At 44.3% G+C, this 22,841-nt stretch overlaps 1 protein-coding gene across 1 annotated transcript in view; it reads left to right on the plus strand.

Annotated features, from left to right (window-relative positions):
* The window catches only part of LOC309565388 (inositol-trisphosphate 3-kinase B-like), a 125,743-nt gene that overhangs the window by 87,117 nt on the left and 15,785 nt on the right, over positions 1-22,841 (plus strand). Inside the window, exon 3 of the mRNA XM_082270318.1 lies at positions 6,056-6,269. Coding sequence (XP_082126444.1) covers positions 6,056-6,269 — 214 coding nt within the window. The remainder of the gene's footprint in view (positions 1-6,055; positions 6,270-22,841) is intronic.

A 22,841-nucleotide genomic window follows, 5' to 3' on the forward strand; every position in this document is an offset into this window, starting at 1 on the left:
CTACATACAGTTTGATCAATTAGTAGTGTAAAAAATATTTTTGCTAACGATCATGAACAGAGTTCTGAGCAGCTTGGTGTGAGCCAAAAAAAGTGCTAAATTCCCAGTGGTGTTACCCCACTGGTGCCAATGCTCTGGGCATTGTTGGTGTCTTCTCCCACCAGCCCAAGACCTGGAGCTGTGTGTTGCTATGAAATCCCTAGGAAAAAAAAAGATTATAAAAAGGTATTTTTGCTGTCATTTAATCAAATGGTATGCAGCGTTACTTAAACAAATATGCAGAGAACATTTAAAGCTTGGTTAGTAGATAATCTTTAAGTAAAAATCCCTTAAAAGTAGGGATGCACCGAATGTTCGGCAACCGAACATTATTCGGCCGAAAATAGCAAAAAAAGCACTTTCGGTGTTCGGCCGAATAAGTAAAAAGGCCGAATAAATTTGTGCCAAACAATAGGGCTGAACGATAGTCGATATGATATCGACTATCGTTCTGTGGCCGTAGGCGATATTCATATCGCCGAGATCACGATATTTACATAGGCAGGGGGATGGGACTCGGAGGAGGACAGGAGGACTCACAGACTTCCGTGTTAGGCAGGGGAAGCCGGGACACTTCAGCGGTGAGCATACATACATTACTCACTTGTGCACTGCAGCCCACCCCACACATTCAGTGAGTCTTACTCTCCTCCCTAGTTTTTTCAATGGCACATTCAGGGAGCCAATCACGCCGTGATTAGCTGCACAGCGAACCAATCACGCGTGCCTGCACACCTGATTGGTTCCGCTGTGCCGCTACTCACGGCGTGATTGGCTTCCTGAATGTGCCATTGAAAAAACTAGGGAGGAGAGTAAGACTCACTGAATGTGTGGGGCGGGCTGCAGTGCACGAGTGAGTAATGTATGTATGCGGCTGTGCTCCTTTCCAGACTCCTACTAGTCCACCTCCAGCCTCCTACTACCACCACTATGAGAGACTGTCTGTCACTGTATAATCTGATCGAGTCCACACTGACACTGACTGACTGTCACTGAGTAATTGATGTTACCATATTAACCCTGACCTGCCCAGTGCCCTGTATCTGCAATTAAAATTTACAAGGCTGCCTGCATGCTTCCTGATTTCCATTCCCAGCATCCTTCCCAATCCCTACAGTGTCACTAACATTAACCCTATGGTACAAGGCTGCAGTGTGCACTGAATCCCATTCCCTACAGTAACATTTAGGGAGAGAGAGACATGAGAGGACAAGAGAGAGAGAGAGAGACATGAGAGGACAAGAGAGAGAGAGAGACATGAGAGGACAAGAGAGAGAGAGAGACATGAGAGGACAAGAGAGAGAGAGAGACACGAGAGGACAAGAGAGAGGACAAAAAATTGGCAAAATAAATGGAAAAAATGCGAAACACCGCGTTCGGTATTCGGCCTTCGGCCAAGCATTTCATTATTATTCGGCTTCGGCCAAGAATTTCATTTCGGTGCATCCCTACTTAAAAGTATTTAACTTTATTAACAGTATTCAGAGCTGAATTCTAAACCGAATTACACAAAGCTTTGCAGTTTTCCATTCACCCATGTTGCTTTGATATCCAAACCCAAAAACAAAAATGTTTAATTTCACCCTGTACAGGACACAGGCTTGATATTCATAGATAAAATAAAAGGTATGATACTTTGATATTCATAGACCCTGGCTGATAGGCTTGTACCTTCAAGTGACTAAACACTGGTAAAGCTTTTAAGGTCACGCCCTCTGGGGTCCCCCTCTAACCCACCCTACTCCACGAATCCTCAGTTTTTGCTTGTGCCCTAAGGTAATGGTCCACTTCAATCTTATGGAGAAATCACTAGTTCATTGTTTTACGTTTTTAATTTTTCAATCATCTCCTCACAATCTTCTAACAAAACAGTAGAAGCAGTGCATCCAGACTGGTGCATTCCCAGTAAAACCTTGGGAGCCATACCCCGACCCCACACTTTGGGGACTGCCTTTGCTTTACACTTTTAGCATATAAACAAATACTATTCTCCTGAATAGTATTTGTTTATATGCTAAAACTATCAGAAAACTAGGAATTGTGTTTGAAATGTATTCACTTAATGTAAACTTTTTCAAACTTGGCACTAAAATTCCACTATGCAGAGCTTAGTATCAGATGGATGACTAAGGAGTTGCATCATACCACAGGTTGCACTATTCTGCCAATTCCACCTAAAGCCCTTTATAAGGTACTCAGGTGCTTCCTTCCCTTTCTTTTGCCATGCAAACTTCGTTGCAGAATGGTCGACACCAGGGTTACTGCCTGTTCCTTCATGGACATGCTTACTCCATTTCTGCACCCTACTCTGTGAGTACCTAAAATGTAATTTCTCAGTCTTCCAGAAATTTGGAAACAATTGGGTTTTACTGGGTTCTACAGAAGGTTGGGACACTGGTGAACAGAAACATATTAAGCCAGCCCTCTATACCCCTTCTTCCTGTTGTCTTTGGAGTTGGTAATCATTTTTCCTTGGAGATTTCAATCAATACTATGGAGTAATGCCACCCTCTTCCCTAATCTTCTTTGGCAGTAAGTATTCGTAAGCCTTCAGAGCTTAACTTACATTCAGGTCATAGGGCTAGGAACCAGAGGTCTGCTAACCCCTCTAAAAAGCCTTTAGTTCTATAGGTGGGGGTCTGCATGTAAATTCAGACAGATTCTTGAGCAACTTGTCTCCTGGCAGTTGGGTCCCCAGGACACCTTTCTTTAGCCTGTTGGCTAACTCCTTGTGTGTGGCACCTTCTTCAACTGCAGCTCCTCTCTTTGCCTGTGCTGTTGTATTCAGCAGTTTGTCTTTCTACTTCCTAGTGGGTTCCCCACACCTTGGGTCTCCCTATTTCAGTGTATGTGGGAACTTGGCATTGGGGAATTACCTCACTTCTTCAGGATAAGAGAACATCCTCAGATGCTTTTGAACCCCTTATGGTGGTTGGTACTCATCAAATTTACACAGTCAGCGGGGGCTTGTTCCTACTGTTTCCTTTCTTAACAATGACCTGACTCCTCCCAGAGGCATATGCTACCTCTCATAACTCTGAACATTTTGTCCATCTTAGTACCTCTTCCTGGTATCCCAATTGTGGGATTTTCTTAAAGCAGGAAGAACTTTTTTGAGGGGCCTAATCCCTGCAAGCTTTGATTCAGTGGAGCTTTGCAGGTGTCTATTGTTGATAGCTATTGGGCGCAAGCAAGCGACCCTGCCCAATCAAAATCCTCTCTAAAGAAATCTACACCCTGTGGGTCACTGCACCCTTCCATAGTTATCAGGGACAGTTTGCCTTCCTCCCCTTCAGGAGCTTGTGAGTTATTGAGGGAACTTCCTCCTAATATAGTCTCACCTATTGTCATTGACTTGGTTTTCTTCAGCCTCCCCCTCTGTATCTGGGAGCCTGGACTTGAGATGAGACATCTGCATTGGCCTTATGAACCAAGAAGTCCCCAGTGTGACAATTTAGTCTTTTAGGCCAATGGTGTGTTATCCTCCCCCCTCCCCCACGCTTTTCAAGAAGATTTCTCTTGCTATGATGTCCCTGTAGCTAAGGGATCCCACCATGTGCTGCAAGGGTTGCCCATCTGGGAAGGTTTAGGAGTTCTTCCTGTAACAGGAAAAGTGACCTCATCCCTATGTAAGATCACACTTAGCATGCTGCTTTTGACTGCATGGTCTCTTTCACTATCATCTAACTTTCCTCAACTAGTAGTGAGTCCTGGGGTCTGCCCAAGTGTTCTTTTTGTTGACTGTCATGCTATTAGTCTATTTGTTTCCTTATCATGTAATTGCATGTTCCACTTCCTTTATTGGTGCTTTAGTTCACTGCATCCTGCTGGTGCACACTCTGTTTCCTTTGGGTTGAATATTCCTCCTTGACAGTGATCTCTGAGAATCAGGTTGATCCTCTGTGACCTTCCTAAGTCATTGACAGACTCCCTTTTCTTGCTGGGGTCTTCTCCTGATCTGCTTTAGCATTAAATGTTAGTCCTTCTGGTAGTCCTGGGTTACAGATGGTTCCTAGTCCCTTCTTGGTTCTGTCAGTGGCTGCAGCACTCCCCTCAGTTGGACTACTTCTGGGCATCCCAACTGTTTCTGACGTTGCATGACTATGGCAGAGAAAGTAAGATTTTTGTATTTACCTTAAAATCTTTCTCCGTGTCCATTACAGGACACATGTCCAAGTCCTCTGTGTTTTTGCGGCCCTGTGCATTGCCTTCTCACACAACTGAGACAAGCTAGGTATAGGAGGGGCCATATAGGACCTGGTTTATGTTTTTTTCTGTTTGCCAGTGTCCCAAAATCATGTAGGCAGCAGTATTACCCAACTGTTTTTGAATTCCTGTGTCATTCAATGGACTGTAAGAAAACGATTTTACAGATTTTCAGTTCTATGTTTGCTGCATTTGCTTTCTTTTTTTCAGACCAAGTAAATTTTCTACACTGAACTATCTCAAATAAAGCCATCAGCCTTACCAGCTATTTTCTGTAAACTGCATTACACCTTCTCTCTTTGTATTGGAAGTGAGGAGAGGAGGAGGCGTTCATAGTCCACACCTAGGGTGACAACCTTGTGGCATTGAGAAGGAGATTCACTCAGAATCTAGTGCAGCTGTGCATGGTAGTCAATCCGCTATAGTTTACTTCAGTTTGTTCAATTAAGCTTTGACAATAAAACTTGAAAGCTGATTGGCTTCTCTGCAGAGCTGCACCAGATTTCGCTATCGTTCATTGACGGACACAGCCCTCTGATGCATATCAGTAGGGTAATACAACCCCCTACAGGAGTAGGACACTAAGCAGAAAGAATTTCTGGCTATGCCTATGGGCAGTCTCTGGGGGTATACCCTCTCTCTTCCTGCATAGGATGTCATTTTTAATATGCCTAGTCAGGAGTAAGGACCTAGTTCCTTGCTGGGATCTTTGGTCCTGGCAAAAGGGCTGCCTGCGTCTGCTGCGACTATTTCCAGATGGATCAGACAGACAGACAGTGGTGCAGGCTTATTCCATTAAGGGTCAGGTTCCACCTTTCCCTGTCAAGGCGCACTCTACTCGGGCGCTTAGTGCTTCCTGGGCCTTTCGCCATCAGGCATCTGTGCTTTAGGTGTGCAAGGCGGCGACTTGGTTGTCTGTTCACACCTTTACCAAATTTTATAAGGTGGATGTGATGGCATCTGCGGATGCCTCCTTTGGCCGCAAGGTTTTCCAGGCCGCGGTTTAGGGGGCCCCTTGGCCTTCCTTGAGGGTGTTCTTCTGTTTGTTTTCAGGTAGACCTCATCTGGTTGTTCTGATGAGTCCTGTGTTGCCTGGTTGGCCATGTTGACCTTGGTGACTGTTTTTTCTTTGTTCTGCTGTTCCCACCCCTCATTTTGGTAATGCTTTGGGATGTCCCTACTGATATGCATCAGAAGACTGCCTCCGTCAATGAACCTAGGAGAAATGGATTTTACGGTAAGTCAAAAATCCAGTTTTTGCACTCTCCAGTTTTAGTAAATTACCCCCAATGTGTGTTATTGGCAAGATCACCAGGTGAAAAAGGAAATAAAAGTCTGAAAAAGGGAAACAAATGCACCGCCCACATCAAAGTGCCAATAACAGGAATATATGAAATTTTGTTTTTGGGATACTTAAGGCACAGGCTGCACCATTCTTGTCTTGGTATATAGCACTATAAGAGCAAGGTAAAATCAGTCCAACTCTCACACCGTATAAAATAATCCTTTAAATTATGTGAACGGGGTAATTGGTTTAATACCAAACTTTAACTAGTCTTAAACAATCACTTTGACTTAAATTTCCTATAGTATTAGTATCAGTGACTTTCAAGCATTTAAGAAATGTAGGGACTGCATGACTTAAATTTACCACAGTATTAGGATCAGTGACTTTCAAACATCTAAAAAATGTAAGTGCCATGTGACTTAAATTTACCACTATATTTGGATCAATGACTTTCAAAGATCTAAGAAAAAAGCAATCCAAGTCCAAGCAGCTGACTATTCATTTTTGCAATTGTCCCTCAAGGTAACTTCAAAGCCAGTGAACGAGGCCACATTCTGAAGAAGTTCAGTCCCATAGAAAATGCATGCCTGGAGGCCCTTATGGAAGATATACTCCGGCCATATGTTCCTACCTACCATGGACAGGTGGAAAGGGAGGGCCAAACTTACATCAAAATGGAAGACCTTCTTATGGGCTTGGAAGCACCTAGCATCATGGACTGCAAGATGGGCTTTCGGTAAGAGCTTTCAGCTTAAAGTGAATCTGTGCTTCATTTAAGGCTCCATTCACACCTGGGCGTTTTCACCTCCAAAAACGCTCAAAAGAAACGTTTCCAAAACGCCCAACAAGTAAAACCCCATTCATTTAAATGACCCCTGTTCACATCTGAGCGTTTTAACGCCTGAAGCAAAGCGCCCAACCCTCAAAAAAGTACATGAGCTTCTTTTTGCGCAGATTACAGGCGTTTTCCATTGGTCTCTAGTCAATCTAAAAACGCCTGCACACAACGCCTGTAAAACGCCCATAAAAACGCCTGAAAAAACGCCTGAAACAAAAACGCCCAGGTGTGAATGGAGCCTAAGAGTCTTGAAGTGAAGAACAGAAAGCACAAGGTAGCTAATACACTTGTGCACCGCATAATACAAACAACAAATAGTGAAACAACCCTAAATCCATATAATATAAACCACAATTTCCAAGCGATGTGAATCAAAGTGAAGTAATGACTGCATTGAAATCCGCTTTTTAATAAAATCACCACTAGCAAACATTGAGGCTTACCAGACGGAACGTGAATCTCCTATGAGAAGTCAGAATGCGTTCATGGAAGGATAAATGGGCTGCTATGTGTACTTCACAGATGGCACCAACATCAGCTCTCCATCCCCACAGTAATAATAGTAAGAGGCTTGTAAATAAGAGCTCCAAATAGTGTAAAAACTGGTTACTAACACTCACATCTATGTAACTTCTAAAATGGCACCGAAACTAACAATCCCCAGAAATGATGTCATCAGGGGAATCTGATGAAATGCATTAGGCGGAGCTGGAAGCCGGTACATTACTTCACATGTGGATTCTGGGGGTTGCAGTTTTGGATGTTCTTTTACTTGCATGCCTCTTACTATCATTACTGTGGGAATGGAAAGCCGATGTTGGTGCCATCTGTGAAGAATGATAGCAGCCCATTTATCTTTCCATGAGCGCATTCTGACTTATTATATGAGAATCACATTCCATCTGGTAAGCCTCAGTGTTTGCTGGTGGTGAACACGTGGTGATTTTATTACAAAGAGGATTACAGTGCACTTGTTTTTTCCCTTTTACTGTATTCACATTGCTTGGAAATTGTGGATTATATTATATAGATTTTGGGTTGCTTCACTATTTGTTTTTAGTACCAAGCGCTGCACTTGTGTATTAGCTGATGTTATATATATAGAGTACAGTATACTATATTTATGTGCTGGCTGCTCTTTTCACTTATTTTTGTCTATAGCGCAGTGGTTATAGTTATTAATATAGTGTGTGTGTGTGTGTGTATATATATACAGTGCCTTGCGAAAGTATTCGGCCCCCTTGAACTTTGCGACCTTTTGCCACATTTCAGGCTTCAAACATAAAGATATAAAACTGTAATTTTTTGTGAAGAATCAACAAGTGGGACACAATCATGAAGTGGAACGAAATTTAGTGGATATTTCAAACTTTTTTAACAAATAAAAAACTGAAAAATTGGGAGTGCAAAATTATTCAGCCCCCTTAAGTTAATACTTTTTAGCGCCACCTTTTGCTGCGATTACAGCTGTAAGTCGCTTGGGGTATGTCTCTATCAGTTTTGCACATCAAGAGACTGAAATGTTTGCCCATTCCTCCTTGCAAAACAGCTCGAGCTCAGTGAGGCTGGATGGAGAGCGTTTGTGAACAGCAGTTTTCAGTTCTTTCCACAGATTCTCGATTGGATTCAGGTCTGGACTTTGACTTGGCCATTCTAACACCTGGATATGTTTATTTGTGAACCATTCCATTGTAGATTTTGCTTTATGTTTTGGATCATTGTCTTGTTGGAAGACAAATCTCCGTCCCAGTCTCAGGTCTTTTGCAGACTCCATCAGGTTTTCTTCCAGAATGGTCCTGTATTTGGCTCCATCCATCTTCCCTTCAATTTTAACCATCTTCCCTGTCCCTGCTGAAGAAAAGCAGGCCCAAACCATGATTCTGCCACCACCATGTTTGACAGTGGGGATGGTGTGTTCAGGGTGATGAGCTGTGTTGCTTTTACGCCAAACATAACGTTTTGTATTGTTGCCAAAAAGTTTGATTTTGGTTTCATCTGACCAGAGCACCTTCTTCTACATGTTTGGTGTGTCTCCCAGGTGGCTTATGGCAAACTTTAAACAACACTTTCTCTGTCGCTCATTGACAGACGTAGTCCTCGTTGATTAATAACAACTTGGGTTATACTGACCTCTACAGGAGTAGGACTAGACAGGAAAGAAAACGTTCTGGCCACACCCTAGGGGCAGTCCCAGAGGGTATATCCTCTCACTTCCTGCTACAGCAAATCAGTTTTTTTCTGTCTAGTTAGGAGTAAGGACCTAGATGCCTTGCTAGGATCTTCGGTCCTGGCAGGATTTTTTTCTTAGAAAGATTTTTTTTAGACAGCTTTTTTCTCCAGTGTTCCTGTGAGATCTTCAAGCAAGAAAGCTGGAACTGGGCGACGGGCTGGATGTTGAGATCCAGTGGTCACCCCAGTTCAGCCTACGAGCGCGTGCAGGCCGCGACATAGTCCCACTGGACGGGGACTGACCCTGCGAGTTAAACGTCTCGCTTAAACGCCAATGACCATGAGTCACGGTGTCCGTATTGGTCGACAGCCCTCCCACCCCGGTGGAGAGGGGTACTGTCAGGAGTTGGCGCCCGCCTGGTTCCGGTATGGTGAGTAGTATGTTCCCCCTTTTCCCCCTGACGGGTTTGTGGTGAACGCGGGCCCCTCTCTGAAATGGTAAGGATGGGTCTCCCCTCTATCCTATAACATGTCACAGATCCCCCTATTTGAGTGTGATTTTTGTGAACAAGAAACCAGGAGGCTTGGTTTGGGAGCTGACAATCTAATGTCATTTCAAAACTGTAAAGATGACTGAAGTCAGTGGCAGTACTAGAATATTACTGTGGTAGCATAAGGTATCCTACCTGTCAGAGGTGTTCACAGGGCGATGTCTATGCATGTATAACTGCAGTCCAGATCGCATTCCTCCAGCAAGGGCAGGCTGCCTTCCGACGGCCCACGGACCGCATGCGGCCCGCCAGGGTCCGGTACCGCCGGCCAGGCTGATCACCATCCAGGGTGAAGTTTGGGGGGCAGATGCACTCCCGCAGGCCGCTAGGCCGAATACAGCATCCCGCAGGCCGCTGCTAAGCCGCCGCTATCCTAACAGGCCGCCGCCATTGTCTTGCAGAGCACACGAGGCCGCCATATTGGTGTAGCCTCATGTCTCCAGCATGGGGGCGGCCATGTTTGAGGTGACCAAACACCTCGTGGAGCCAGGGGGAGGCGCCGGAAGGCGTGTTAAGGGGCGGAGCCGCCTCCTTTACCCAGGAGAAAGGGCCAAAGACTTCCTGTCTGTAACAGGACAGCACTGAGCAAGCTGATGAAAACTTCTGTGCATCAGGGATGATCCTTGGGGTCTCTCTCTCTCTGTGGGGTCCAAAAAGGCAGGTAACACTGAGGGGCGCTGTTGCGACTGGGGGATACAAAAAAAAAAAAAAAAGTTTTTTACTTTGTCATTTTTTTGTCGCTGGCAAATGTCTTGTATAATCATTGACCCTGCCGCATAGGTATCCCCACCTGATCCCCTCAAGGTGGCCGCAGGACCCTCCAGTTCCCCACTTGTTTTTAATGCATTATCGACAGTTATGAATTCTTTGGTATCCCGGGTGGAGGTGGCCTGTCAGGGACGGGGATCAAGAAGCGACCCCCGCCTACCCCTATTTTTTATCTGATACTTCAGCTGGTCAATGCAGCTGCAGGTCCCTCTTATGGGGCTGTTGTCTCAGGTAATGTCTCCTCAGCAGTGAGGAGAACGTTTCTGCCTCCGCCATAGCACAAGAGTGATGGATGCACTAGTTGTGTCCGTCCGGGAAACCTTTAGTCTTGAGGTTACACCGGCAGAGGTAGCTGAGACTGAAATTATTTTTTGGTACTTGTTAGCCTACCAAAAGGGCGAAGGATTTTCCTTTACCCAAATGGGGTCGTTTTGAAACGAACCCCTGTTATTTCCTAACGCATGGCTAGGCGCTATCCGTTTGAGGAATCCCTCTTTAAAGGATAGACGGTACCACCTGCTGTCTTGCCACAGACTGTTAGGATAAAGAGGACCTCGTAACCAACGAGGACCTTCCCTTTCTGCTCATAAAGAGTTTGTTCGTTCCGCGAGGGCGGGCGATAAGGCAAAACCCTCCAAAGCCAAAGCCCCTTCAGAGGGTTTTTCAAAGGGCGCTGGTCGGCTAAACAAAAAGTCCGGCTCAGCCAAGCCTGAAGAATACAGCCTGATGCGCCCCTACCCATCTCTGGGGTGGGGGGATGTCTTCACCGGTTTCCGGATCCATGGCTTGCCAGAACCCCGGACTAAGGGGTTCGCGAGGTCATACAGTCAGGATACAGGATCGAGTTTCGATCACTTCCACCGGTACGATTCTTCCCTTCTAACATTGAACGGTTTCAGGGGTTCTATTCGAACCTGTTCACAATGCCCAGGAAAGAGGGCAAGGTGCGTCCAATTCTGGACTTGGGGAAAGATGGAGTCCATCCGAACAGTGGTGGCCTCCCTGCATCAGGGGGAGTTCCTGGCGTCCATAGACATTTAGGATGCCTATCCTTATATCCCCATCATCGCAGGACATCAGCGTTTTCTTCGCTTTCCCAAAGATCATCCCTGGTTCCCACCAGGAGACTGAACTATCTGGGCCTAATGTTGGATACATCCTGGGCAAGAAAGTTTCTCCTTGCGGAGAAACTCCAGAAGGTTCAGTCAACGATTCGGATGTTGCTGTCCGTCAATTGGCTGGGACTGATGGTGGTCTTCTTAGAGGCAGTACCGTATACCCAGTCTCATACCCGAATTCTTTTTTCTAATGGAATCAGAATTCCGATTTCCTGGACAATCGGATCCGGTTGAGCAGGCGGACCAGGAAGTCTCTGATGCTCAACCAGGGGAAGTCATTCCTTCCGATAGCATCCAGGTTACCAATAGGGTATCGGAACTGAGAGCGATCAGATTTTGTCTGATTTACTGGACCGAGCAGCTCTAGAGCAGCCTGATTCGGATCCAATCGCACTATGCCACGGTCGTGACTTATGTCAAGAAAGGGGCACTTAGAGTGTCCTGGTGGCCATCGAAACGACTAGCATCTTTCATTGGACGGAACAGTTTGTTCCGGATCTCCCCGCAGTGTTCACTCCGGGGGTGGGAAATCGGCAGGCAGATTATTTCAGCCATCAGATTCTGGATCAAGGGGTATGGCTTCTTCATCCAGAGGTTTTTCACTAGCTGTCCCTTCATTGGGGCACCCCGGATGTGGATCTGTTGGCACCTTGGCTCAACAGGAAGGTGTGGAGGTTTGTAGCTCGCACCCGCGATCCTCTAGCGGACGCAGCAGAAACGCTGATCGCCCTGTGGGGGCAGTATCAGCTATGGCATGCCTTCCATCCTCTCAAGTTACTGCGGGAACTTCTTCGCAGGATAGAGGTGGAGGGAATTCCAGTTATTCTGGAAATTCCGGACTGACCTCGTCGAGCCTGGTACGCCGACTTGGTGAGGCTAGTAGCGGACGCTTCTTGGAGACTTCCTCTCAGGGAGGATTTGCGGTCTCAGGGACCGATCTTCCATCTTGCTTTACAATCGCTGGCTTAATGGCCTGGCCATTGAGACCCAGGTACTGAAGGACAAGGGAGTGTCAGCTTCAGTTATTCCTACCTCTAGTTAAAGCAAGGAAAGCGACTTCCAGCACATGGAAGTCTTATATTGCGTGGTGTGAATCTTTTGGATTTCCCCCACATACCTATTCGGTGACCCAAATCTTGGTCTGTCTGCAACAAGGGGTTGAGCAGAAACTTTCCTTGAGCACTATCAAGGGTCAGGTTTCAGCGTTAGCAATCTGCTTTCAGAAACCTTTGGCTAATCATTCCTTGGTGCGGAATTTCATCCAGGGGGTGCGACATCTGGCTCCGCCAGTGCGCGCACCCTTACCGCCTGGGATCTTAATTTAGTGTGGTCGGTTCTTCAGAAACTTCTCTTTGAAGATATTAGGGAGATTCCCTTGCTTACATTATCCCAGAAGGTGTCCTTCTTGGTGGCCATTACTTCTGCACGCAGGGTGTCAGAACTGGCCGCATTATTTTGACGTTCCCCATATCTGGTGGTTCATAGGGATAAGGTGGTTCTTCTTCCAAATCCATCCTTCCTTCCTAAGTGGTTTTCAGAGTTTTCATCTGAATAAAAATATTGTGTTACCTTCCCCGTGTCCTAAGACTAGCCATCCTTGGGAGTTTGCATTACACTCCTTGGATGGGGTTTAGAAGGATACACTTGACTACTATGAACTTGTTTTCGTAAGACGGACTCACTTTTTGTGATCACGGATAGCTCTTGAAGGGGGTTGCCTGTGTCTGCCGCGACCATATCTAGATGGACCAGTCAGACGGTGGTACAGGCTTATTCTATTAAGGGTCGGAATCCTCCGTTCCCTGTTAAGGCGCACTCTACTCGGGCGCCTAGTGTCTCGTGGGTCTTCCGCCATCAGGCGTCAGCGATCCAGGTTTTCAAGGTGATGACTTGATCGTCGGTTCATACCTTTACAACATTTTATAAAGTTGATGTGATGGCATCGTCAGATGCCTCTTTTGGCCACAAGGTTCTGCAGGCCGCAATCTGAGGAGACTGTTGGTCTACCTCAAGGGTTTGTTGGGTGTTTCACTTAGGTCTCATCTTTTTGCTCGATGAGTCCTTGATGCTTCTGGTTGGCTCCGGTTGGGCCTTCTGGATTTTGATTTCTGTTATCCCACCCCTCATTTGTGGTACTGCTTTGGGACGTCTCGAGTTGTTATTAATCAACGAGGACTACGTCTGTCAATGAGCGACAGAGAAAAATGGATTTTTGTAAAATCTTACCGTAAAATCCTTTTCTCTTAAGCTCATTGACAGACGTAGTACCCGCCCCTCTGTTTTTGAGTTGGGTTGGGTTAAATTCTCTAAACACTGCTTTGTGACATAACTGATTTGCTGTAGCAGGAAGTGAGAGGATATACCCTCTGGGACTGCCCCTAGGGTGTGGCCAGAACGTTTTCTTTCCTGTCTAGTCCTACTCCTGTAGAGGGCAGTATAACCCGAGTTATTATTAATCAACGAGGACTAGGTCTGTCAATGAGCTTAAGAGAAAAGGATTTTACGGTAAGATTTTACAAAAATCCATTTTTTTATGGATATCTTTAAGAAATGGCTTTCTACTTGCCACTCTTCCATAAAGGCCAGATTTGTGCAGTATACGACTTATTGTTGTCCTATGGACAGAGTCTCCCACCTCAGATCTCTGCAGTTCATCCAGAGTGATCATGGGCCTCTTGGCTGCATCTCTGATCAGTCTTCTCCTTGTATAAGCTGAAAGTTTAGAGGGACAGCCAGGTCTTCGTAGATTTGCAGTGTTCTGATACTCCTTCCATTTCAATATTATCGCTTGCACAGTGCTCCTTGGGATGTTTAAATACTTAAGCCCCGGAGGATTTTCCTGCTAAACGACCAGGGGGTATTTTGCGATTCGGCACTGCGTGACTTTAACGGACAATTGCGCGGTCGTGCAACGCTGTACCTAAACGAATTTGACGTCCTTTTTTTCTCACAAACAGAGCTTTCTTTTGGTGGTATTTGATCACCTGTGCAATTTTTTGATCACGCGCTATAAACAAAAAAAGAGCGTCAATTTTGCAAAAATAGCAATATTTTTCACATTTTTTTATATGAAATTTCCCCCAAAAAAAATGTAAAAATCAAAATTTTTTAACATTTTCGGCCAATTTGTTTTATGCTACCTATGTTTGGTAAAAGAAATCGCAAAAAGCGTATTTTGATTGGTTTGCGCAAAAGTTATCGCGTTTACTAACAAAGGGAAAGATTTTTGTCATTTTTGTTGTTTTTTTTTTTTAACGCGTAATGGCGGCGATCTGCGATTTTTTTTGCGGTACTGCGACATTGCGGCGGACAGATCGGACCCTTGACTGAAATTTTTGACACTTTTGGGGTTACCAGTGACATTTCTACAGTAATCAGTGCTATATATATGCACTGTTACTGTAAAAATACACTGGTAGTGAAGGGGTTAACTTTATTTGGGAGGGAGGGGCTGTGTGTGTCCCTAGGGGCGTGCTTTCTACTGTGATTGGCTGTGGCTTGAGGTGAAAGGACACTGATCAACGGATCTACATAGTAGATCTGTCTGATTAGTGTTTTAACACCGAGGAGAATGACAGGCAGCTTGTTTACACAAGCTGCCTGACTTTCTCCCTCTCCCCCGATGTCCGCCGGTCACACGCGCGGGGGGGTCCGTGACCGCGCGGGAGCAAGAGCGCGCCTCCGGCGGCGCGCGCTCGCTCCCCAGACCCTCCCAGGCTAGTGACGTTAATTAACGTCACTCTGCCTGGCAGGGGCTGACCACCGCAGTAAATTTACTTGCGGCGGTCGGCAAGCGGTTAAAGCTTGGGAAGTCTTTTTGTATCCAAATCCAGCTTTAAACTTCTCCACAACAGTATCTTGGACCTGCCTGGTGCGTTCCTTGTTCTTCATGATGCTCTCTACGCTTTAAACGGACCTCTGAGACTATCACAGTGCAGGTGCATTTATACAGAGAATTGATTCCACACAGGTGGATACTATTTATCTTTATTAGTCATTTAGGTCAACATTGGATCATTCAGAGATCCTCACTGAACTTCTGGAGAGAGTTTGCTGCACTGAAAGTAAAGGGGCTGAATAATTTTGCACGCCCAATTTTTCAGTTTTTTATTTGTTAACAAAGTTTGAAATATCCAATAAATTTTGTTCCACTTCATGATTGTGTCCCACTTGTTGTTGATTCTTCACAAAAAATTACAGTTTTATATCTTTATGTTTGAAGCCTGAAATGTGGCAAAAGGTCGCAAAGTTAAAGGGGGCCGAATACTTTCGCAAGGCACTGTATATGTATGTATGTATATGTGTGTATATATATATAATATATATGCATGTGTGTGTAGAAAGCACAAGATGCTTGCTGTTACCAGAACTGCCTCTTCTGTGTCCTTTTAAATTTTGTTCCATCTTAAATGTGGGTCCCTATTCCTATGATATCCTGGCTAAGCCCTGCTAGCTGCCATTCCAGTGTTTAATGAGACTCAGTGGCCAGTAATGGTTACTCTCACCACTTAAAAGGTGGATAACCATTAGTGGAGTTTACAAAAGTTAAGCTCCAATAACAAGATGAAACTTAATCAGTAAGGGGCACAACAGAGTATTTACAAGCTAATAAAAAGGGGCATCTGGGGATGTTTGTATAAAAGTTTTAAGTTGTGTGTATCTTAAAGTTAAGTGTACCTTAAAGTGTTCTTAAACCTTCCTTGTAAAACACAATATGTAGTATCATACCTCAGCTTGCTGTGTGCTTTTTGTCCGTAGCCTGTCATTTCTTCACAATCAGCCTTTACAAATTTTCTCTCCCACATTACTGTCTAAACGGTGGCACCGCTTCCTTGTAGCGTCCCCTGCAGCTACCCTTACAAGTACGATCCAGCCAGGACTATATCATTATTATATGCTAGTAGCTCCAGAGCCCTGGACTCAAGCCTATGCTCTCTGCTACTACCCCAATAGCTTTTTCCAGATGGCATCCATCCACCCACAGATCCTAAAAGAATTGAGCTCTGTCATTTTAAAGCCATTGTTTCTAATTATAGTGACTCATTATTGACTGGAATGGTACCACTGGATTGACCTAAGGCCAATGTGGTGCCTATATTTAAAAAGGGATCAAAGTCTTTACCAAGTAACTATAGACCTATTAGTTTAAGTTCTATAGTCGGGAAGATACTGGACGGTTAATTAAAAGACCACATAGATGAGTTCTTACTGGAAAAAAATATTTTAAGTAAGAGACAGCATGGATTCATGAAAGACAGAAGTTGTCAAACAAACCAGATTTCTTTTTATTAGGAGGTAAGTAAAACCTTGGACAGAGGGGTGGCTGTGGACGTATTATACTTAGATTTTGCAAAAGCGTTGGACACAGTTCCCCACACATGACTAATGTGTTAGGTAAAGTCTACAGGTTTGGAAAGATCAGTTTGTAAATGGATAGAAAACTGGTTAAAAGACAGAATTCAGAGAGTAGTAGTTAATGATTCTTACTCTGAATAGTCCAAGTTTATCAGTGGTGTACCCCAAGGTTCAGTGTTGGGACTCTTACTTTTTAATATCTGTATAAATGATATAGGGTCTGGGATTAAATGTACCATTTCAGTCTTTGCAGATGACACCAAGATATGCACTTTAATAACTTCCTTACAGGATGTCTCCAACTTACAAGCCGACCTCAATGCACTGTTTAATTGGGCGACTGTGGCAAATGAGGTTTAATGTTGAGAAATGTAAAGTTATGCACTTGGGGGGCTAACAATATGCATGCATCATACATACTAGGGGGAGTGCAACTGGGGATATCAATGATGGAGAAGGATCTGGGGGTTTTGGTAGATCCTAAGCTTAATAATAGCGGGCAGTGCCAAGCTGTGGTTTCCAAAGCAAGCAAAGTCCTTTCTTGTATTAAGGCAGTGTTTCTCAACTCCGGTCCTCAGGGCACACTAACAGACCAGATTTTAAGTGTTACCTTGGGGAGATGCAGACTAGAGTACTGCTATCACCGAGCAGCAAATTATATCACCTGGGATGTATTTCAATTTTGTTGCAAACCTGGCCTGTTAGTGTGCCCTGAGGACCGGAGTTGAGGAACACTGTATTAAGGCATGGACTCCAGAGAGAAAGATATAATTTTGCCCCTGCACAAATCATTAGTAAGACCTCATCTGGAATATGCAGTTCAGTTTTGGGCACCATTTCTCAAAAAGGATATCCGGGAACTGGAGAAGGTGCAGAGAAGGGCAACCAAACTGATAAGAGGCATGGAGGAGCTCAGCTATGAGGACAGATTAGAGGAACCAAATGTATTCTCTCTTGAGAAGAGGAGATTAAGGGGGATATGATCAACATGTACAAATACATAAGAGGTCCTTATAGTGAACTTAGTGTTGAATTATTCACTTTGTCATCAAAGAGGACAGGGGGGGCACACTTTACGTCTAGAGGAAAAGAGAGTTCATCTCCAAACACGGAAAGGTTTCCTCACAGTAAGAGCTGTGAAAATATGGAATAGACTCCCTCCAGAGGTTCTAGCCAGCTCAGTAGATTGCTTTTAAAAAAAGGCCTGGATTCTTCCCTAAATAAACAAATGTAACTGGGTACTCACATCTATAGGTAAAGTTTATCCAGGAAATATCTGATTGCCCCATTGGGGGATCAGGAAGCAATTTTTTCCCCTGCTGGAGCAAATTGGATCATGCTGGGGTTTTTCGCCTCCTTCTCTGGATCAACTGTGGGTATAGGATAGGATTGTGTATAAAGGAGGTTTTGGATTTTTTTTTTTTTTTTTTATTGGTTGAACTGGATGGAATTGTCTTTTTTCAACCTGACTAACCATATGTCAAGGCAGCACTGTGGCTAGGAGTAGATATGTGAAGTGAAGTGTGCAATGCTCCCTTCCTGGCCAGAAGTTTGGGCAACAAGAGCAGAGGGAGACAAAGTGAGGCACTTAAAACCTAAAAATTTAACTCATTAACTAACTTCCCTAATGCTGTATGGCAAAAAAAAAAAAAAAACCTGTGGGTGGTAGATGTATATTTCTGGAGTGCCATTTATAAATGACACCTCAGAAATCGCCCTCAAGCGGCCAGTGCATTAGTTAATGGCAGTGAACAGAAATTACAAAAACTAATGCTGGTTAAGGTTAATGCCACCTTCTGGACTTATTATCTTTATTCAGCATTTGCTTTTACATGTATCACTATACTCTCAGCGCACTGATAGGAAAGATGCGCTCTGCCCACATCTCCTCTCCGCTGTCCATTCACAGAATACTCTGTATTTTGTGAATGGTTCAAATATATTGGTAAAAAGGAGGGGTAAGCAAAACAGCTACAAATAAAGCTGCAGGATCAGGCACCCAAAGGTCTAGCATTGAAGGGTCCGAAATATAGTGGTTGCTATAGGCAGGGCTTTCTTTCTCAGAGAAAAGGTGCAGGAAATCGCCTTCTCTGGCCATCTCTCCACCCCCAATCACCCCCCTAACCCCACCCCCAGCCTTTACAAATACACCCACCAAGCTCTCACAAATGTCTCCCCAGCTCTCACAAATGCCCCCCCAGCTCTCAGAAATGCCCCCCAGCCTTTACAAATGCCCCCAGCTAGCACATATGCCCTTCAGCCTTTACAAATGTCTCCAGCTCTCACAGATGCACCTGGCTCTTACAAATGCCCCCTCAGCCTTTATAAATGCCTCTCAGCTTTTACAAATGCCCCTCTAGCTCTCTCACCTTTTGCAAAGTCATAATGCAGCTGACACCGCTGTGTTTGGTATTCCCAGGTTTTCAGTAATGTGCCACTGACATTGTTGACTAACACAACCTCACTCTGCTGCATGCTACACAGTTCTGATAGGCTGGGAAAGAAGCCTCCTCCCGAATCCCCGGAACTAAAAAAAAAAATACAGGTGGTTGCAGCGGCAGGACTCAGGGCATCAACCAGCAAATGTGGGGCATGTGCCCTGGATGCCTGGTGCTAACACAGAAGCTGGTGGAGGAAGCAAGTGGAAAAAATCCTTCACCGGCTTCTGTGTGACAAGTTGAAAAGTGCAGGTCAGCCAGAGGTGGCGGAACGCCATTCCGCCACGTTCCGGCTGAAAAAATCCCGGGCTATAGGTCACCAAAAATGTACAGAAAAATGTACATCATTAATAAAAGAGCTAATATACCGTATTGGTCTTAACCCCTTATAAGTTAATGCATTTTTAAAAGTGCTGCAATTCCTGGAGTTCTCTTTTAAATACCACTAAAAGAAAGCTCTATCTTTGTAAAAAAAAAAAAAAATATATAAAATTAGTTTGGGTACAGTGTTGTATGATGAAGTAATTGTGGTTCATTGTTGGGAGATGTTTCAGGCTAGCCACAGGAGAAAGAATGGGTGACTGCAGCTTGGTTCATATATTGTCCTCTGAGAGTAAAGCCTTGTACACCCAAGCCAAAAATCCTCAGACGGTTTCTGCTGAACTGGGCGAATTCTGACTTTTTGCCTCTGTGTACAGCTGTCTGTCCTACAGAAGCCAGGCTCATGACTAACTTCTGTAGAACCGGCATGCTGGAAAAACAGCATCCGGCCTGTATCCAATCGGCACTGGCAGCCATCGCTTGTGTTAGCACAACGATCTCAGTTTGTTTTTTTCATTTAGCCCATTGGGTTAAAAAAAAATAAAATCTATTGTGTACCAGGCTTTACACTGCACCGGTGTGTACTATTGTCTCTTATTGTATGTGTGAATGGAGACTTTCACAAACCTTTGTATTTGTTAATAACTGTCCCAGTCTTCTGCCCAGTACTGTGGCTGTATAAATACTATACCTACTACAAATTCCTTCAAAAAGAAAAGGCAGCTGGATTTGCACTAGAATTAATCCAGATTCCGTGTTGGTAAATTGCTTGATAAATCTCTTAACATTATCCACAAGCTGGCAGACTTAGTAGACGGATGTAACATTAGTGGATTGCTGGAATTAAAAGCATTGTTTACTTGGAGATATATTCCTTTTGAAGAACTGAACTTTTAGCATGGTTGTCCTTTTAATTAATCCGCCAACCACCTGTGGAATGCAGCTTGCCAGGTAAAACCCTTACCTTCCTTTTCATTCCAGTAATGCTCACTGTGTCCCTGTTCTGTGCCAGCATAGCCTTTGAAAAAAAAAAAAAAAAATGTTCCTAATTAGTCCTTGTTCTTTTGCACATGCAAGCTGTGGCCCTGTTCATGCGTTTCGGTAAGCCGTACCTCCCTGTGCGGAGTTTGGCTTTTAAGATCTTGTTGCCCAACCTGTGGCCATTTGGCCCCTTTTGTGCAGCTTCCGTGCCCCTGGGGACTGTGGTCTGTTTTATTGCTTACTATAACCAGTGAAAGAATAATATCTTAAGAGGATTGCTTCACATAATTCTTACATTTTACTGTCCTATCCTGTCCTGTCCATTTCTTTCCTCTTATGTTTTTTGTTTTTGATCTTTTATAAAGGACACAAATGTTGACTTGTTATAGGGTTCTAATAGCATTAATGTCTAGAAGTCTCATTTAATGTGTCTCCGGAGCATGTCCTCAATCTCCAACAACTTCTATAGCATGTTTGAATCTCTGACCGCCTCCTGTTGCATGTCCACAGTCCTCTGACAGTTTGCTGTAGCATTGCATTCACTGAATAGCATATGTGACCCGTTGGGGATGTCAGGGGCTGTACTTATATCAAGTAAGTTGACCAGCACTGTTTTAGGACCGTGAAGGTTAGGCTGAGTTCAGGAGACCTAACTCCATTACACCTAAAGAATAACTAAAAGCAAAACTTTTTTTTATTTTAAAGTTTTGGATAGACGCAGCGGAATTAGAATGCTTGTCAGTTTTTTACTACTGTCTATACTCCCTTTGAGGAGATTTACCCTCTCTATTTGTCCTGTTTACCATTATCAGTGAAAGTAAAAGGTAATCCCTAAAAAGTAAGGGGAAATCATCCAATGGAAACACTAGTTCTGGTGACCTGGGGGTACCCAAGGAATTCCCTGAAAGGAGATGAACAAGCAAAGCTCGTTTTGGCTGTACATCTCCTATGGATCACAGGAGTGCAGTTTGTTCTGCACTCCTGTGACCCGTTTTCAGCAGAGAGGAGTCTGAGGTCCGCTCTCTGCTGACATCACAGAAGTCAGTCCAGGCACCACGTCATTACGACCACGGAGTCGGGATGCGCCAGGTGCCTGGACCCACACCCGGCTCTGCCTCCCAGTGAGCCGCTGAGAGCCTGAACCAGCCGCTCCCCGCCCCTCCCCAGCTCAGCACTCCAGTGAGCGAGGAGGGGGCAAAGTGGAGAGCTGCTGACTGACATTTAGCAGCTCTCTGCTCAGGGAGTTGTCAGAACCAAGTGATCGGCGGTGTTCGATCGCTCGGTTCTCACTGCAGAGGCGCTGTGGAATGGGGGGAAAACCCCAAAAGCCATACTTGTCTTTTAATTTGCAGAGATTTCCTCCCACTTCATGTTTGGCTATGGGACAGGAAGTAAAGGGAAATCTCTACAATGGGACACAGATGGCGAAAAAAAAATAAAAATCTGACGGGTTATAACCTTCCCTTACTCTATCCAAAATTAAAAAAAAAAAAAAAAATGTTGCTTATAGTTCTACTTTAAATGTAACTTGTAATGCAGGTATGTATTTTTACAATGAATGCATGCATGCCAAGTAATGTGCAAGTGTAAAATTTACAGTATCGTTGTTGTCCAGGCATAATGCAGGCTCAGAACTACATACTGGACTATTGGGCAGGCCCAAATATTACATATTTGTGGGGATCTTGGCATCTGTATAGCAATCTTTAGGCTCCTATATGTGTATACTGATTTCTCACAAAGCAGTTCCCCCAGCTGCAGCCTCTCACTTTGTTACAATGTACAGTCTGAGTGAGTGAGAAAACGGCGGGAGGTTAGAAGCATTGCTTTCTTTATGCCTACAGCAAACTAATGATATCGGATTCCAAGACTGGACTCCTCACTGGGCATAGACATTTGTCTGGGGCTTACCTACTGCTTTTTCTTTGTAAAAAGTAAAGTTGTTTTGCAGAAATATGATTTTTCTGTATATTACGACCTATTAGTTAATGATACAGACTTGGAAACCTCTGATGAATACACTTCAACATGATATAATTTAATACATGTATAAAAAGTTTGTCCAGCAATTGCACTGTGCAGCCTCTGTCTCCATCCTATAGCTCGGTGGTATTCAACTGGTTAATGCTGAACTTTGAAAAGTGGTATATATGAACTGTAAAAACTGCCAAAGGACCTTTATTTTTTTCTTGGCCAGTTTTGTGATCCAGCATCCCTGCCAGCAAACCAGCAGGTTCCTGGGCCTCCCTGCAAACTACACTGCAGTTAGGCAATACAGCCTGGTCTTGGAGATGTGTAGTCTAAAGTCTTGTTTGTCCATTAATATTCTTAATATCTAGGTCATATCTCTCTGGTCTCCAATCACAAAGGTACATAATACAATAAAAAATACTTGTGACTAAATTGGAGTCACAGTCTACTTGTCCTGATAAAAAATATTAATTTTAACCAAAACCGCATAAAAAGGAATGTATGGGGTTTAGGGTTTTTGTACATTCATAGTTACCAAGGTAGATGCAGCATCTGTCTAATGCTGCATCTGTCCCCCGGCAGCTCTAAAACTGAAAATCTAGCACCACCGCTGAGGCTGAGCTGGGTGCTGGTCCAGGCATGTGCGCAGATCCTCAATCTATTGTTGCGATCTTGCCCGAGCCTGAACTAGTTCTGTGACATTAGCAGACTTCAGCCCGCTCTCTGCTGAAAATGGGTCACAGGAGTGCAGAACGAATTGCACTCCTGTGATCCACAGGAGAAGTACAACCAAACAAA

This window comes from Pelophylax lessonae, assembly GCF_965119305.1.
Source record: "Pelophylax lessonae genome assembly, chromosome: 10".
Taxonomy (NCBI): Eukaryota; Metazoa; Chordata; class Amphibia; order Anura; family Ranidae; genus Pelophylax; species Pelophylax lessonae.